The sequence below is a fragment of the Tubulanus polymorphus genome, chromosome 4 (genome assembly GCF_964204645.1).
Source record: "Tubulanus polymorphus chromosome 4, tnTubPoly1.2, whole genome shotgun sequence".
NCBI lineage: Eukaryota > Metazoa > Nemertea > Palaeonemertea > Tubulaniformes > Tubulanidae > Tubulanus > Tubulanus polymorphus.
This window is the reverse complement of record NC_134028.1, coordinates 584230-602150: the sequence shown is the minus strand read 5'-3', so window position 1 is coordinate 602150 and position 17921 is coordinate 584230. Positions and strand designations below refer to the sequence as shown.

Sequence of the window (17921 nt, the reverse complement as noted above, 5' to 3'; positions counted from 1 at the left end):
AATGAAATAGTTTATATTCATTGCCGTTCCAGCAATTTTATAGGGTTGCAAATAATCATTTCATAACCAGATTTTTCACTGCTTTTACTTATTATTCATTGATGGTAAAAAAGTGAAACTAGTTTTGAATTGTAAATACCGTGTATTAGGAATTCCCATAGTATTGTTCTCTTTACAGATACCACACCTTTACTTCGCAAAAATGAGAGCCTTCGATTGAATGGCGACTTCGATTGAATGGAGAGAGATAAAAATTAGTTCTGGTTCACATTCCAAACTAGTGACAGTTTTCTTGTCACATTTTATTAAGTAAAAATCTCAGACGTACGAATTCTTGTTTCGTGAAAAGATAATTTGCCCGATAGTCTAAAAGCACCTAACTTATGACTGAACTCGTTTTAATATAACTTTAAAACGAAAATAGACATCATTCAGTTTGCTAGGCCGGGGTTGAGGTACATTATGTACACGAGATTTAAATCTAAATATATGAATGAAAATATCGGTGACGAAAAAGTAGATTTGGTTTGATAAAACATGTATTTCACTCGTAGATTTATTTTTCAGGAAAATATTTTCGAATGAGTCTATTCAGCCACCATAGTTTATCAAGGTATTTCTGTTGTATTTTTAGTTTCGTATTGAAAACTTAACGAAAATATCATTAAAAAAGTGTTTACTGCATTTCGTCGATATTTCTACAGTCGGTCACGTGACGACATTCCAGGTATAAACCGGTTCAGCACTATTCACGTGATTGGGTTTTTCTTTTGCCCCCGATTAAACTAATTATCGACAGAGTTTGATATCGTGTGTTTCATGTCCAAAGCTTACACTTCATTATGAATAAGATTGATTATACCGCATGTTAATCATGTTTTTAATTTTTCGACTAATGAATCCATGAATTGACTTATGAATCCAATGTCAAACTTTACATCCAATAAAAACCTATATGGCTAAATGAATAAAAACGGTGATGAAATCTTTCTTTTTTTGTTTACATAAAATCAACGGCAATTTTGTTTGTATTTTAAGTTGAAACTCGAACGGCAAATTCAGGGATTCAAGTTTGGTAAAAGGAGAAAATTTCTTCTGAAGGTTTGAACCAATTCAGGTACAAACGCTAATTTACCCGGGGAAAACATACCGAGTATGAGCTACAAATTATCGCTTTCTGATTGGATACAATCTTCGTGGAATAACTTCTAATTGCAAAAAAAAGATATACATTTTGGTTCGACAAGCTTTACAATTCAGCTCACGACGATTACTTCATTTCGGGTCGAATTTATTTTTTCATTCACGTACTATATTTCATTGTCTGGTTGTGTTTATTGGGTTAAATTCGAGAACACGTTTGGTTCAGTAACGAAACAACTTCCGTTTCGTAAAGTCGTTCGGATCTCCTGGTTCTACGCTATGTTGAATGTGATACGATAAAGAAGCGGAATGTATCATTTACACAATTATCGGTTATCTTTACTCGCTGTTGTTTTCTTCGTTGTGTTGGTGAATGCGACAATTACCGGTTTGTATAGCAATTTGTGATTAATATTTAAACAAGATGCATTTTAGTTTCATTTGCTTGAATTGATAGAAAATTGAGTACATTTCGTGTCTTTAGGTAATTATACACAATCTGGCACAATCACTACACCAGCACCATCTACTGGCAGCACCGCCAAAAAGGCAACGACACAATTTTATACAACCGCTCCAACAACGACAACTGCAACAGATACTGTCACTAATGGAACGACTGAATCTACTGATACATCCACTTTCCAAACGGAAACTTCAAGTTCTTATACAACTACCGGTACTAGTGTATCGCATGAATCTATTGACGCATCGAGCACAGAGACGACATCACCGACAGATTCGTCTACTTCATCCTCGACTGTCAGCTCAACTACTGTGGACACATCGACCTCGGCGAGCACCGATACGACCTTAACAACGGATTCGTCTACTTCGTCCTCGACTGTCAGCTCAACTACGGTAGACACATCGACATCGGCGAGCACCGAGACGACAACACCAACGGATTCGTCTACTTCGTCCTCGACTGACACCTCCACTACGGTAGACAAATCGACCTCGGCGAGCACCGAGACGACATCACCAACGGATTCGTCTACTTCATCCTCGACTGTCAGCTCAACTACGGTAGACACATCGACATCGGCGAGCACCGAGACGACATCACCAACGGATTCGTCTACTTCGTCCTCGACTGACACCTCCAATACGGTAGACACATCGACCTCGGCGAGCACCGATACGACATCACCAACGGATTCGTCTACTTCATCCTCGACTGACACCTCCACTACGGTAGCCACATCGACCTCGGCGAGCACCGAAACGACAACACCAACGGATTCGTCTACTTCATCCTCGACTGACAGCTCAACTACGGTAGCCACATCGACCTCGGCGAGCACCGAAACGACATCACCAACGGATTCGTCTACTTCATCCTCGACTGTCAGCTCCACTACGGTAGACAAATCGACCTCGGCGAGCACCGATACGACATCACCAACGGATTCGTCTACTTCGTCCTCGACTGACACCTCCAATACGGTAGACAAATCGACCTCGGCGAGCACCGAGACGACATCACCAACGGATTCGTCTACTTCATCCTCGACTGTCAGCTCCACTACGGTAGACACATCGACCTCGGCGAGCACCGAAACGACAACACCAACGGATTCGTCTACTTCATCCTCGACTGTCAGCTCCACTACGGTAGACACATCGACATCGGCGAGCACCGATACGACATCACCAACGGATTCGTCTACTTCGTCCTCGACTGACACCTCCACTACGGTAGACAAATCGACCTCGGTGAGCACCGAAACGACATCACCAACGGATTCGTCTACTTCATCCTCGACTGTCAGCTCCACTACGGTAGACACATCGACATCGGCGAGCACCGAGACGACATCACCAACGGATTCGTCTACTTCATCCTCGACTGACACCTCCACTACGGTAGACACATCGACATCGGCGAGCACCGAGACGACAACACCAACGGATTCGTCTACTTCATCCTTTAGTGTCAGCTCCACTACGGTAGACACATCAACCTCGGCGAGCACCGAAACGACAACACCAACGGATTCGTCTACTCTATCCTCGACTGTCAGCTCCACTACGGTAGACACATCAACCTCGGCGAGCACCGAAACGACAACACCAACGGATTCGTCTACTCTATCCTCGACTGTCAGCTCCACTACAGTAGACACATCGACATCGGCGAGCACCGAAACGACAACACCAACGGATTCGTCTACTCTATCCTCGACTGTCAGCTCCACTACGGTAGACACATCAACCTCGGCGAGCACCGAGACGACATCACCAACGGATTCGTCTACTTCATCCTCGACTGTCAGCTCAACTACGGTAGACACATCGACCTCGGCGAGCACCGAGACGACATCACCAACGGATTCGTCTACTTCATCCTCGACTGTCAGCTCCACTACGGTAGACACATCGACCTCGGCGAGCACCGAAACGACAACACCAACGGATTCGTCTACTTCATCCTCGACTGTCAGCTCCACTACGGTAGACACATCGACATCGGCGAGCACCGATACGACATCACCAACGGATTCGTCTACTTCGTCCTCGACTGACACCTCCACTACGGTAGACAAATCGACCTCGGTGAGCACCGAAACGACATCACCAACGGATTCGTCTACTTCATCCTCGACTGACACCTCCACTACTGTGGACACATCGACCTCGGCGAGCACCGAGACGACATCACCAACGGATTCGTCTACTTCATCCTCGACTGACACCTCCACTACGGTAGACACATCGACCTCGGCGAGCACCGATACGACATCACCAACGGATTCGTCTACTTCATCCTCGACTGTCAGCTCCACTACGGTAGACACATCGACATCGGCGAGCACCGATACGACATCACCAACGGATTCGTCTACTTCATCCTCGACTGTCAGCTCAACTACGGTAGACACATCGACCTCGGCGAGCACCGAGACGACATCACCAACGGATTCGTCTACTTCATCCTCGACTGTCAGCTCAACTACGGTAGACACATCGACATCGGCCAGCATAGAGACAACTTTCCCAACGGAAACTTCAAGTTCTGATATGACAACTGGTGGAACGACTGAACCTACTGACACATCCACTTTCCCAACAACAGAAACTTCAAGTTCTGATATGACAACTGGTGGAACGACTGAACCTACTGACACATCAACTTTCCCAACAGAAACTTCAAGTTCTGATATGACAACTGGTGGAACGACTGAACCTACTGACACATCCACTTTCCCAACGGAAACTTCAAGTTTCGATATGACAACTGGTGGAACGACTGAACCTACTGACACATCCACTTTCCCAACGGAAACTTCAAGTTCTGATATGACAACTGGTGGAACGACTGAACCTACTGACACATCTACTTTCCCAACGGAAACTTCAAGTTCTGATATGACAACTGGTGGAACGACTGAACCTACTGACACATCAACTTTCCCAACAGAAACTTCAAGTTCTGATATGACAACTGGTGGAACGACTGAACCTACTGACACATCCACTTTCCCAACGGAAACTTCAAGTTTCGATATGACAACTGGTGGAACGACTGAACCTACTGACACATCTACTTTCCCAACGGAAACTTCAAGTTTTGATATGACAACTGGTGGAACGACTGAACCTACTGACACGTCCACTTTCCCAACGGAAACTTCAAGTTTTGATATGACAACTGGTGGAACGACTGAACCTACTGACACATCAACTTTCCCAACGGAAACTTCAAGTTTTGATATGACAACTGGTGGAACGACTGAACCTACTGACACATCCACTTTCCCAACAACAGAAACTTCAAGTTCTGATATGACAACTGGTGGAACGACTGAACCTACTGACACATCAACTTTCCCAACAGAAACTTCAAGTTCTGATATGACAACTGGTGGAACGACTGAACCTACTGACACATCCACTTTCCCAACGGAAACTTCAAGTTTCGATATGACAACTGGTGGAACGACTGAACCTACTGACACATCCACTTTCCCAACGGAAACTTCAAGTTCTGATATGACAACTGGTGGAACGACTGAACCTACTGACAAATCCACTTTCCCAACAGAAACTTCAAGTTCTGATATGACAACTGGTGGAACGACTGAACCTACTGACACATCCACTTTCCCAACGGAAACTTCAAGTTTCGATATGACAACTGGTGGAACGACTGAACCTACTGACACATCAACTTTCCCAACGGAAACTTCAAGTTTTGATATGACAACTGGTGGAACGACTGAACCTACTGACACGTCCACTTTCCCAACGGAAACTTCAAGTTCTGATATGACAACTGGTGGAACGACTGAACCTACTGACACGTCCACTTTCCCAACGGAAACTTCAAGTTTTGATATGACAACTGGTGGAACGACTGAACCTACTGACACATCAACTTTCCCAACGGAAACTTCAAGTTTTGATATGACAACTGGTGGAACGACTGAACCTACTGACACATCCACTTTCCCGACGGAAACTTCAAGTTCTGATATGACAACTGGTGGAACGACTGAACCTACTGACACATCAACTTTCCCAACGGAAACTTCAAGTTCTGATATGACAACTGGTGGAACGACTGAACCTACTGACACATCAACTTTCCCAACGGAAACTTCAAGTTCTGATATGACAACTGGTGGAACGACTGAACCTACTGACACATCAACTTTCCCAACGGAAACTTCAAGTTCTGATATGACAACTGGTGGAACGACTGAACCTACTGACACATCCACTTTCCCGACGGAAACTTCAAGTTCTGATATGACAACTGGTGGAACGACTGAACCTACTGACACATCAACTTTCCCAACGGAAACTTCAAGTTCTGATGTGACAACTGGTGGAACGACTGAACCTACTGACACATCAACTTTCCCAACGGAAACTTCAAGTTCTGATATGACAACTGGTGGAACGACTGAACCTACTGACACATCAACTTTCCCAACGGAAACTTCAAGTTCTGATATGACAACTGGTGGAACGACTGAACCTACTGACACATCAACTTTCCCAACGGAAACTTCAAGTTTTGATATGACAACTGGTGGAACGACTGAACCTACTGACACATCAACTTTCCCAACGGAAACTTCAAGTTCTGATATGACAACTGGTGGAACGACTGAACCTACTGACACATCTACTTTCCCAACGGAAACTTCAAGTTCTGATATAACTACTAGTGGAACTATCGGAACTGCATCTTTAACTACCAGTCAATCAGGTATGATATAGTCGTTAGTAATTACCTAATTAAGATTATTTTTTTGTCGCATATAGATTGGTGCCATTGATTCTCGTGATATGTGTTATGTATTTCAGTGCATGGAAACTGTAATCAATGCCACGTCGATGCTTATTGTATATCGAGTCAACTCGGGGCGATATGTCAATGTCGCGATATGTACGTCGGTGATGGTGTCAACTCGTGCAAGAAAGGTACAAACCTTTTGGATTTTAATCTTTTCGGAATCTTTTGAACGCGACGAGTGAACAACTCGTTTCGAGCCAGTTCTAAAGTCAGGAAGATAACCCTTGAAAATGCATATTTACTTCGGGGGACTTCAACTTACCTGTGGTACCCATGCAGCAAGCCCTAGCTGCAAGATATCTCGCTAGACATTTTCGGAATAGCCTATAAAATTGGATGAGGCAATTTTCGTTCTGCTTCTCAAAAAACCCATCGCAGACGCGAGGCCCGGAGGGGGGGGGGGCTACTTAGGAGAATTATGATATTCACTTCCTAGTACCTAAATCTTTAACCCTCTCGTATAAGTGATACATTTTTGATGTTGTATTCTAGTGATGCTCTGTTCTATTTATTTGATATTTATTACAGTACGTACGTCATTGACTCTACAGTTTACCTTAGATCTGGCGTGGATTGTCCAATACGCAAATCTCAATACTACTGAAAGTATCAAGTTAAAGTTGCAACTGGAAAAAGCTGTACGTATCTCAAATCAGGAAATGGTTTTGAATAATGAAGATTAAACCTTCTCTTAAGTTATTGATTATTTTTTCTAGGTTAAAGCATATTATGAAGCGGAAATGAGAGCTTTAGGTTTTGAAGCGGCTTTGGTTACAATGTTTAGGTAGAGTATATCGTTATAAGATATCAGAATAACATATACATCTCGGACTCATGTGAAATTTATCAATCGAGATTGATCAATATGAAATTTATCAAATTGTCGGTGTATACTGATAACGTGTATCGAAGAACAAATGATTCCATTTTTTACAGTACTTTGATTTTTACTTTTTTGTCTCATTAGAGTTTTCATGTGAATAATCGATAAATGCAGATAACATATTTTAGGTTCAAAGCTACGGGAATCGTACTGGGGACATCTTTATTAAATGAATTTGAAAATTAGTTTTAACAGATAAAACCAGTATATTCCAAATTAACAAACTCGGAATAAATCTCGAAATTCGTTTTTGCAACTATGAATATCTTGATTACAGTAAGTCAAGTGTATTGGTTCATATGGCGCTGTTATTCGATGAAACGAGAGTTAATCCGGCTTTGCTACCTACGCTGTCGGATATAGAAGAGACTTTCATGAAAGCAGTCCGTCAGCCCAACGGCCAATGTCTTCTAGATGGGCATGATGTGCAATGCGATAGCACTAAAGTTTACGGTAAGCCGGAACCTGTAAGCCTGTTATTATTCGGGTGGTCGACAGTGTAACAGTCGGTTCACCATTAAACGGCTTACCGTATGTTCGTGTTGCGAACTCGAGTAAGGCCTAGTCTTTTAGGTATCGGTTTAATTCGAACCCAAAGTTAAGTCATTTGGTTTTTAATAGACAGGGCACTCACTGTCTTATTCGATTTATGAATAAAACCCCTACAATATGAGGAAAATCTGTTACAGGATTCCGACGTTTCGACTGAAATATATCTATGACGACCATTTTGAAATGAAAATGGCTCATTTTTCTTTAATATCGGATTTCATTCGTAAATGGTATCTTCTTAACTATTAACATAGGTTGCCTAAGCCTCCATCATAGTATGTGTGTCATTCAAAACTTTGAAAACAAGTATTGAATGGCAAGAAACCAATATTCCAAATTTCTTGATCTATAAGATTTGCCTTTGCAGATCGAGATGAGTGTGCAGACCCAACATTGAGCCAATGTGCTGTAAATGCTCATTGTATCAATACACCTGGGTCGTATGAATGTAAATGTAATGACGGTTACTACGGTTCTGACCCTGAAACTAGTTGTACAGGTAAGTGAGATTACTTCGAATAACTATACAAGCATATCCGCTCAGTGAAAGCCAGGGAACTTCCAATGTTGAAAGTTTCACTTATAATGTAGTCATTTAGCCGAATAACTTTTCTTTATTATTACTTCAGATGTGAACGAGTGTGATAGAATAAACGCCTGCGATGGAAATTCCGTGTGCCAAAATACAATAGGGAGCTACACATGTACCTGTAAAGCTGGCTATGAGGGAGATGGAAAACCCCCGAATACTTGCAACAGTAAGAACTTCATTTCACTGGCCTCGATGCCGCAATTATTGCTAACGTGTGCCCGCAAAGAAAGTGAACTGACCCAGCTAGCGGTCATGTAACTGCTAGGTTTGATTGACTCGAAGTCGCTTGGGTATGGTATCTGTCCAAAGTGGTAGTAGAGGATCCAACAGAAGAAATATATCTTTTAACTTCTAAATACCGAATCAGTCACTATGTCAAGCATCAGTCTACTACATGTCAACAGGCTTGATTACGACGATTTGTTGTTCTTGTTTTCAGAGAAGATCTTATTTCCGGAATGTCGCTATTATAATCGCCTGAAAGGTGATGATAGGTTCTCGTGGCGTTACTACGTTCCATCGGTGAAACTAGGATACAGGACCCACAGATACCTTCGGGTAAGATACGTCTTTTAACGGAGAGAGTAATATATTTGGATTTCATTTTAGAAATCTGCAAAATCGCCAATAATGAAACAATAATTGTTAATTAATATGCGCTTATCTATGTGTACATTTCATAATCGCTATAATATCTATGTATCTATTCTCATTTCACAGGTCAATACGAACGGCTTCATTGCATTTGGGGACAATCTCTTTCGTATGAGAAATACATACAGACCTGTATCGGTTAAAGATTTTAACTTGAAGATGGGATTAGTGGCGCCGTTCTGGGCCGATTTTGTTTTTCCATACAGCAGCAGGACTTCGACTGTAACTTATTGCTCTTACTATTTCTCCAGTTTTTACAAAAAGTATCGCGATGTTTACTACAGGAATCGACCCGACTACCACGCCGTTTACGATGCAGCCCAGGACATTGTGAGGAGCCACGGTCAAGATGTGTCACAAGATCAATCGTCAGACTTCAAGAATTTTGAACCTAGGTATGTATGACATGAGAGCAAATGTTTCTGATCACCAAGTCGTTGCTCAGCACTGATAAATGTTGGTTGCCCACAATATTTCTGATCAGTTAGACACGCGGTACTGCAGAGATATCCATGATTCTGACATATTTCTCATCTATTTCTAATAAGGTGGGTTTTTATGGTGAACTGGAATAACGCCATTCCATATCCTGCCTCATACTACAAGGGCATTGAGGTAATAGATTTTTCTTTTTGTTTTCAATGAAAGTATAAGTAACTCTAGATAATCATTAGTATAAAATCGGTAAACCTTGAGAAACTCAGTTGAGGCTTTTGTAAATACGAAACAAAATCTTGCGAGTTTGGTTGCGATTTCCGAACTTCAATTCATAGGTTTATAACCGATATGTCATTTCAGGACGCATCGTTTCAAACTATACTGATCGCCGATAAAAATCACACGTTTTCTCTGTTCAACTATCAGCCTGGTCAGATAAATCTGGATGTTGATAAATATTGGAGAAAGATAGCGATCGGTTACGCGGATAAATCATACACTGGTTATGAGGTCTATCACGAGAATAGTATGTCGCTCACGCCAGAAGCGTTAGGTGTTGACAAGGTTACCGGTAACACAGGTATAATCATATATCACACTTTGAATCAATTATGTTTTTACGTTCTTAGAACTGCCATCTCCTTACATAATCCAAACCAGTTGAGCATTCAGATTTTAGATGTGCCTACTCGCCTACTATGATGACAAGCCCAATCTATCTAGTTCTCAACACGATCAAAATGAATGCTCTGTGATGTACCCAAAGATGACATTGCTATTGAGAAAGTTACCACCTAATGTGAGAATGTTCCTTTTATAGGCGTGAAGGGTCAATGGCTGTATAGAGTTAGCGCTGATACAACTGGATTCGACGAGTATACGGTACGCTGTAATGAATGGTACGAAGATGAAAGAGAAATGTCTGAAATACTGGCGAGGTTTGATTCACCTGATACGTGTCCGTGTTCGTTCTGGCAAGCTCGCCGTGATCGGCGTTTCTTTTGGTATTCGTGGTATTGGATGGGAAGAGACTCGGAAGGAGATTATTCTTATCGACTCTGCTTCATCAGTAGGTTCAGCAGATTTATAGCACTGGACTCATACAGCGAAAATACCGGTTGGAGGAAGATTCGATATTTCTACAGGCGAGAATCCTGTTGTTATCTATATAAATGGAGGATGAATGGAGGTCAGATTATGGCTTCACTGATTACAAGTGCACCATACTCCGGATCTATGATATTCTCATACCGCCGAGATAGAAAAGCTCAAATGGATTGTTGTATCAAGAGTTCTAATTGTGATTTGTACCATTCATTACGTCGTGTCACGACTTGTGAAAAATACGAGCCGCCAATTGATGGTTAGTAAATGATACCCGGAATGTACTCGATATAACTGTTATAATGATAATGATTTATTTCTTAAAAACGCTTAAGATTGAGAACAATCTCAAAACCCTTCACATCTTTATTGTGAGTCTGTGAAAATTGTTTTCAACTGGAATTAAATAATATTTGTATACTTTCAGGCTGGGCCAACGGAGATCCTCATATCAGAACTTTGGATGGCGTACATTATACTTTCAATGGCATCGGTCAGTATGTAATGTTAGAGACTTTCGATCTGTCTCCTAAACAGGCCGATCCGGTCATCACATCAAACACGACCCAGTCAGATATCGGCAACGACAACAATGTGGCGGATTCTAAATTCGTCATACAGACACTTTTAGAGAAGGCATCTACCGATGGAAATAATACAGTAGAAGCGACTATATTTACGGGTTTTGCGATGAAATCGAATGACTCTGACACAATTCAGGTAATGTTATCTGCGAATCGAACGAGTATGGAAGTTACGATCAATTCCACCATAAAAATGACGCTAGATGAAATGACTACCAATTCAACCGACTATAACAAGGTCAGCTTGGAAAAAACTGAGAACGAAACTATTGTAGCAGCTTTTGAGAATGGTTTTTCTGTTGAGGTATGTAAAGTAGTTGCAGTTTACCGAAAATGTGTAAAAAGAAAGCCAGCTAACCGGAGCCTGACCGTTACGTCACAACTATTACAACTAACTCCTAATGTTTGAACTTTGAAAACTAGGTGATTCTTGGCTACAAACTGTTGACAATAGGTGTAAGCGCACCTCGTCAGTACCAGGGTCATGTGCGAGGTCTCCTCGGCTTCTGGAATGGAGATAAGGCCGATGATTTTAGAAAATCAGACGGGCAAACATTGCCAGCTTCCAGTACTGAAAGACAACTATTCGATTTCGGTACATCTTGTACGTACAGTTACATCTTCCACTTCTTAGCCTTACTATTCAGGACTACAAGAATAAAAGAACTTGAAAAACTGCATATTTTATACATTTCAGGGCGTATAAAACAAATTTCTGATTCATTCTTTACTGATTTGCCAAAGGCATTTGACGAATATTATGATGCCAACTTCAAACCGCTTTTCCTGGATGAATATGAAGATAAACTTCTAGAACTATTTCACAACAACAGCGAATTACTTCGTTCATCTAACGCTGTAAGCAACCATTTGATTGAAAAAATTACCGAACTCACTTCACATTATCAACATCATTCAAAGGTTTAAGTAGACGATGAGTATCTGTTACTTTTTAATGTATTCTATATAGACTTGTACGGGTAGTTCTAACTACATGGCATGTATGTACGACTCGGCACAAATGGCTTCGCCAAAAGCTGGTAGTTCCGCCTCATCATCCGAAAATAATTTCCAGAAACAAATGGAGGAACTGGGTAATTTGAAGACGTTGTATAAATACGTATTACACCAATTACAATCATTTTCATATATTTTCTTTTGTTGGAACAGGAAATTTCCCTCCGACCTTCAAAAATACGACGCTAAAGGTGATCGAATTAAAGCCGAATGTAACAGTAACTATTCAATTAGAGGTGACTGATCCGAATGAAAATCAGTCGATATCGTTAATACTCGACGGAAATGTCACATCGGAGGTGACTTTGAACAACAACGAGCTGACGATATTGAAAACTAACGACGTACCGATAACGATAGACGTGGTGGCCATTGATAACCTGGGCGCTTCCTCGACCTATCAACCGGAAATCAAATACTGTGACTGCCGCAACAATGGAACGTGCGATTATGGCAATTCTAACCGTGAAACTCGACCAGGTCTGCTATATGCATTAATTACAATGCGAAAACAATGTTTTTTTTCACTATACAATATGTAATGATAAAAAGCATATCTCCATGAAATAGAAATGAATCTGAATCAATTGATATTTTCAGATCGATTCTATGTAGCTACATGTGAGTGTGCTGGAGGATGGGGTGGAGAACATTGTGAAATACATCCCTGCATGGTAGACCCGAAACCGTGTTTCAAAGGCGTCTCCTGTACAGTAGTTAACGATACAGCAAAGTGTGGCCAGTGCCCTGATAGTCATCGTGGCGATGGGATCAAATGTCACGGTACGTGTGTATAAACTGATGTCAGGGATTCTGTAAAAACCCCACGCAAAAGATCGTTTTTCAGTTATTATTTTTTTCCATAGAAATTGATGAATGTGTTGAGACGCCTAATATTTGTGAGGAAATATGTCATGATGTTAAATTCGGTTATCGCTGCGAGTGCACGTCACCGGGGAAAATCATATCAGCTCTCAATAAGAGTTTGTGTGTGGGTAAGTCAGTTCCTCTTCACTGGGAAACTTCGGCGTTTATTTATCATATATAGAAACGACCACTAGACAACAACAACTATGAATTTTCTAGAAAACTTTGAATTCAGTAGATCGTAGATAAAAGTAACTGCGTAGAGCATTAATTATTGGCATATTGTTTATATTTCGGCCACAGATTTCGACGAATGCGAAACTGGAACCCATAACTGTACTGATATAGAGAAATGCCGAAATACTATCGGAGCATACGCGTGTGACTGTTGGCCAGGAAGTAGTAGGAATCTAGCTGGAAAATGCATTGGTAAGTATTTCCCCCATTTCAAACTAAAATTCAGATAACCGTAACCTATTTCACATTCGTTAATAAACAATCTTTAAAAAGAATGACATTAATCCATTTCGAGCACTCTTGTAAAACGTGTTTTTAGTCATACCTTCTATCAAACTATCCTATCCCTTGTCGCCTAACTCCGAAGCCATAAGTACGTCATCACTCTGAATCATTTTCAAATTGCTGTTGTATATCGGATTTTATTAATCTTGTTTATTCTACAGAATAAGTAGCGATGATAATTCTGTCTCTGTTTTTATAGATGTCAACGAATGTGGATTAGATCGACTGAATGATTGTCATCGCGATGCTACATGCGTTAATATTCCTGGATCATATAAATGTGAATGTAAAAGTGGCTACTACGGAAACGGAACTCATTGCGAGGGTAAATAATAAGCTGTTCTCATTGTTTAACATGCATAGTAGTCTTTTTCTATTTTTCCATAAATTCTTACAAACATATCTGGTCAGAACATTAATCATGATTAGAATGAAGGAAATAGAAGTGTCTTCTTAATGATATCCGTAATATAAATCTGATTGACACTCTTTGATCGTTACAGACATCGATGAATGTGAAATCACGCGTCTGAACAATTGCAGTCAACAGTGTAATAACGTTGTCGGTGGATTTAACTGTAGCTGTTATCAAGGTTTTGATCTTGGGGCTGATAACCGGACCTGCATAGGTTAGTTAAGTCTTATCGCCTTCATTTTCCAACATATCTACATTGTTTCCTTGAAATTTCCGTTAAATCCTCAAAATACCAAGATATAAAGTGCTGACTTCAAATTCAAGAGTTTAAGAGTTCACTAATTTTCTGGTCATTGTATATGGTACAACTATTTTGTTCGGTGATCCGTTTATATTATCATCATTATTGAAATTCCTAGTCAAAGATGGATCGAAGTGCACGAATGCTTCTAAATGCAATCAGGACTGTTACAAACAAGGAGGTGCGGATACGTGCACCTGTCGTAGCGGTTACATGCTTATGAATGGCTCTGTATGCGTCGGTGAGTATCAATAAAGTTGACACCACCCAATCTATGTCTTCTTTTGAATTTTACATGATTACATATCTATGACTGTTGCTGCTTGTTCAGTTATTTGCCTTATTACGTACGTTTCAGACATTAATGAATGTAATGACACTACCCACAAATGTTCACAAATTTGCCACAACTCAGATGGTGGATATACATGCAGCTGCAGAACAGGATTCAAAATGGAAGCTGACAAACGGTCCTGCTCCAGTGAGTATTTGTAGATAAAAGTGAAGAAAATGAAAGAATTCTGATCATTCAGCAACTCTTGATGAATGTATGTATTTATTACAGATATCGACGAATGCTCGTTGACACCTTACCCTTGCGCTGCTGGCGATCTCAGTGTCTGTACTGATACTGATGGCTCGTATGCCTGTCAATGTAAACCCGGATATCAAGGTGATGGAAAATCGTGCCAAGGTATGTGCCGGAACGTTAAAGGATCATCTTCATTTATATCGTCATCTAATTTTATTTCCACATTTTCAAATTTCTAGATGTTGACGAATGCCAAACGGGTACGAATTGTCCAGCCAAAGCTACATGTATAAACAAACCTGGTCATTTCACTTGTAAATGTCCAGCAGGTTATCAGGTACAAGGATTCGCGTGCACTGAAATAAAATGTAAGTTCATCGATTAGGATATGAACGAATTTTAATTCCAAATCACTGCTGAATGCCAAACCGAAAAATTATAATTTGAATCTACCGCAACTTTCAGCAAATCTTCGTTTCGAAGCAAGTATTTTACTCATTGCTACTTGGGATAACAGATTGAGCGATGTGAACTCGATTGAGAGAGTTCAGCTAGAGGAGAAAATCGTCAGTGGAGTAAGATATACATTCGGCTCTTTTCTCCAAAGTCTTATGAGTAATCAACGTCCCTCGTATCGAAATATCACATTTCATTTCATCTCAATACAATTGGTTTTCAGATTGATGGTATTTATAAGGAGAGATACCCTGAAACATACCAGACAGCGTCCATTACTTCAATCACGTACGTTTTTTATTCTTCGTCCTCGAAAGTAGTCCTTATTTAGTAGATGTTAAATGTGTCCTCTTATGAGTGCCTTCTTCTAGGATCTCAATTTTCCGATTCACTGTATCATATTCATGGTTGCTCGCAATCTTTAGGAAGTGTTATTCATTACGAATCCGCTGTTTTTTAAGACGTTATTTCTGTTCATTTTCATATAACAATTCAGACAAGGAAGTATCAAAGTGATGTTGACGCTGTTTTTCGATACCTCGGGAATTACGACCGGCAACCTACCTACCCTGATCGGTACATCTTACACACTACTTGGCGCCACTCAGAAATTATCGACGTCCTGCTATTTGCCTAATATAGGAGTAGTCGCTTGCAATGTTCCTGTCACTGGTATGTTCATCTCGAGTAATTTCTTTCAATTGCTTACAAATTATAGTTGGCTAGTTTTAGCCGAATATTATTGTTTTATCATTCTTTTGTAATCGATATCTGGATAATGTAAAACCCAAAAATGATTCATTTTAAACAGATTTCAATGAATGTGGCTCGCCGAGTACGTTCCACTGTTCAGCAGATACAATGTGTAAAAACACTATCGGGGCTTATGAATGCGTCTGTCTCCCCGGGTATGACACAGTTACCAATAAAACAGTTGACAACACTACAATTCCACAATGTCAAGGTATCTTTTGTCATTACGATAAAAATTAATGAAGATTTTGATTCATCTGATCCTGCAACATAGATTGGTTAAATTCCGTCTAACTTCGTCTCCTTGCAAGAGTCAAGCATTTATTTCAACGTCAAATTATTATCATATATCTTTCAGATATTGACGAATGCCTGAACTGGTGTAAATTACCACGTAGCGTATGTAAGAATACACCCGGTAGTTATCAATGTACCTGTGAGACCGGTTTTACGAGTCCGAATCCGAACACAACAGAATGTAAAAACGGTAACGAACAAAATAACTCCCATTGCCATAATCCTGAAAATAATGCGAATACCCGAATTTTCTCTTCGCAATTCAAATAACGTGTTGTATTTTATTTTAAAGACCCGTGTGCTAACTCAAAGTGCTTGAATGGAGGTGAATGTATATTAGATAATGCAGGCGGATTCACATGCCGGTAAATATTCATAGCGAACATCGAAGGATTTTTAATGAAATCTAATTAAATTACTGAATTATTTAATATCGCGTGATCTGTTGCAGTTGTTTGTCTGGATTCCAAGGGCCTCATTGCGAAACTGGCCAAGGTATGTGTTATCTTTTCCAAATATCTCCCTCCCTAATTCTCTCTTCTCTCTTTCCCCTCCCTTGCTGTTTTCCTTTCTCTCTCTATTTCCCGTTTCAAATTCCAGTTCCACTCCATTATCTCATTACAATTTTTGATGTCGATGAAATGAATAACATCAGCTGTTAACTTGATCATCATTTCTAGATGTAGATTTGACAAAGATTGTTATAGCTGTTTGATTTGAATCAATAAAATGAATAAAATCTATTTACCATCATTTGTAGATACAGATTCTACACAGACTGTTATAATAGCTGTTTGCGCCGGATGTGGAGGTGTTTTGCTTATTGTCGCTATCGTTATTTTGGTCGTGAAATGTAAAAATAAATCGACGAAAAAAGTGGAACCAGAGGACGAAATGCCGGAAAATACCGCAGCTGATATATATCATTTCCCTTCACGAGAAAGAGATAGCATCGCGAGCGTCAGTCAACTGACATTGTTCGAAGGTAGCAGCCATTCGAGACGTACTTCGTTGACTCGTCACGATGAAGAACCGGGTGACGATTCTCAGTTCGGTCTTTACTCGAAAAATCTACTCGCTCGACTTCCACAAGTGGCGGAGGGAGATTAAAACACATCGCCGTCCGAAACTGTGCAAATATGGTTCCGATTGATTTATAGCCTTCATATATATTTTTACTTCTATTTTACAATTGCTTGTTGAATGAACGCGTCAGAATATTATGAATCTTCGAGTTTATATTCCATATTTTTTAGACAGAGTTTATATTTCTATACATCATTTGAAATATTCATATTTATTCCGTTTGTGTTCTCAATGATTTTTTCTTGTACACATCTTAATGTATTATAAAATGCTCGAAAATGAAACACGCAATTTTATAAAAATCTATATGTGATAAATATGTGATAAATATAAGTTTAAAGTATATATGAATTTTATACTGTTTTAGATAAACTTCTTGTAACATGGTCGTTAGTTTCAAGTTTTAGCACAAGTTTT

The 17921-nt window shown here is 40.2% G+C and overlaps 2 protein-coding genes across 2 annotated transcripts; both read left to right on the top strand.

The window, feature by feature from the left end:
* The first annotated feature begins 1385 nt into the window (after positions 1-1385).
* LOC141903304 (uncharacterized) lies at positions 1386-5207 on the top strand. The gene is made up of 3 exons (XM_074791405.1): positions 1386-1531; positions 1628-4757; positions 5192-5207. Exons 1-3 carry the CDS (start codon positions 1453-1455, stop codon positions 5205-5207), a joined length of 3225 nt encoding a protein of 1074 aa, XP_074647506.1. The 5' UTR covers positions 1386-1452.
* Positions 5208-5438: 231 nt separating this feature from the next.
* On the top strand, positions 5439-17772 carry LOC141904781 (uncharacterized). Its single transcript, XM_074793443.1, has 34 exons — positions 5439-6364; positions 6463-6579; positions 6980-7089; positions 7168-7235; positions 7612-7787; positions 8254-8385; positions 8516-8644; positions 8918-9036; positions 9199-9527; positions 9681-9747; positions 9931-10150; positions 10391-10933; positions 11102-11562; positions 11682-11862; positions 11956-12116; positions 12229-12352; positions 12429-12755; positions 12876-13058; positions 13142-13270; positions 13446-13571; positions 13864-13989; positions 14168-14293; positions 14499-14621; positions 14739-14861; positions 14946-15074; positions 15152-15280; positions 15378-15487; positions 15592-15656; positions 15865-16040; positions 16180-16332; positions 16480-16608; positions 16711-16783; positions 16870-16913; positions 17179-17772. Exons 1-34 carry the CDS (start codon positions 5485-5487, stop codon positions 17526-17528), a joined length of 6438 nt encoding a protein of 2145 aa, XP_074649544.1. The 5' UTR covers positions 5439-5484; the 3' UTR covers positions 17529-17772.
* The last annotated feature ends 149 nt before the right edge of the window (positions 17773-17921 follow it).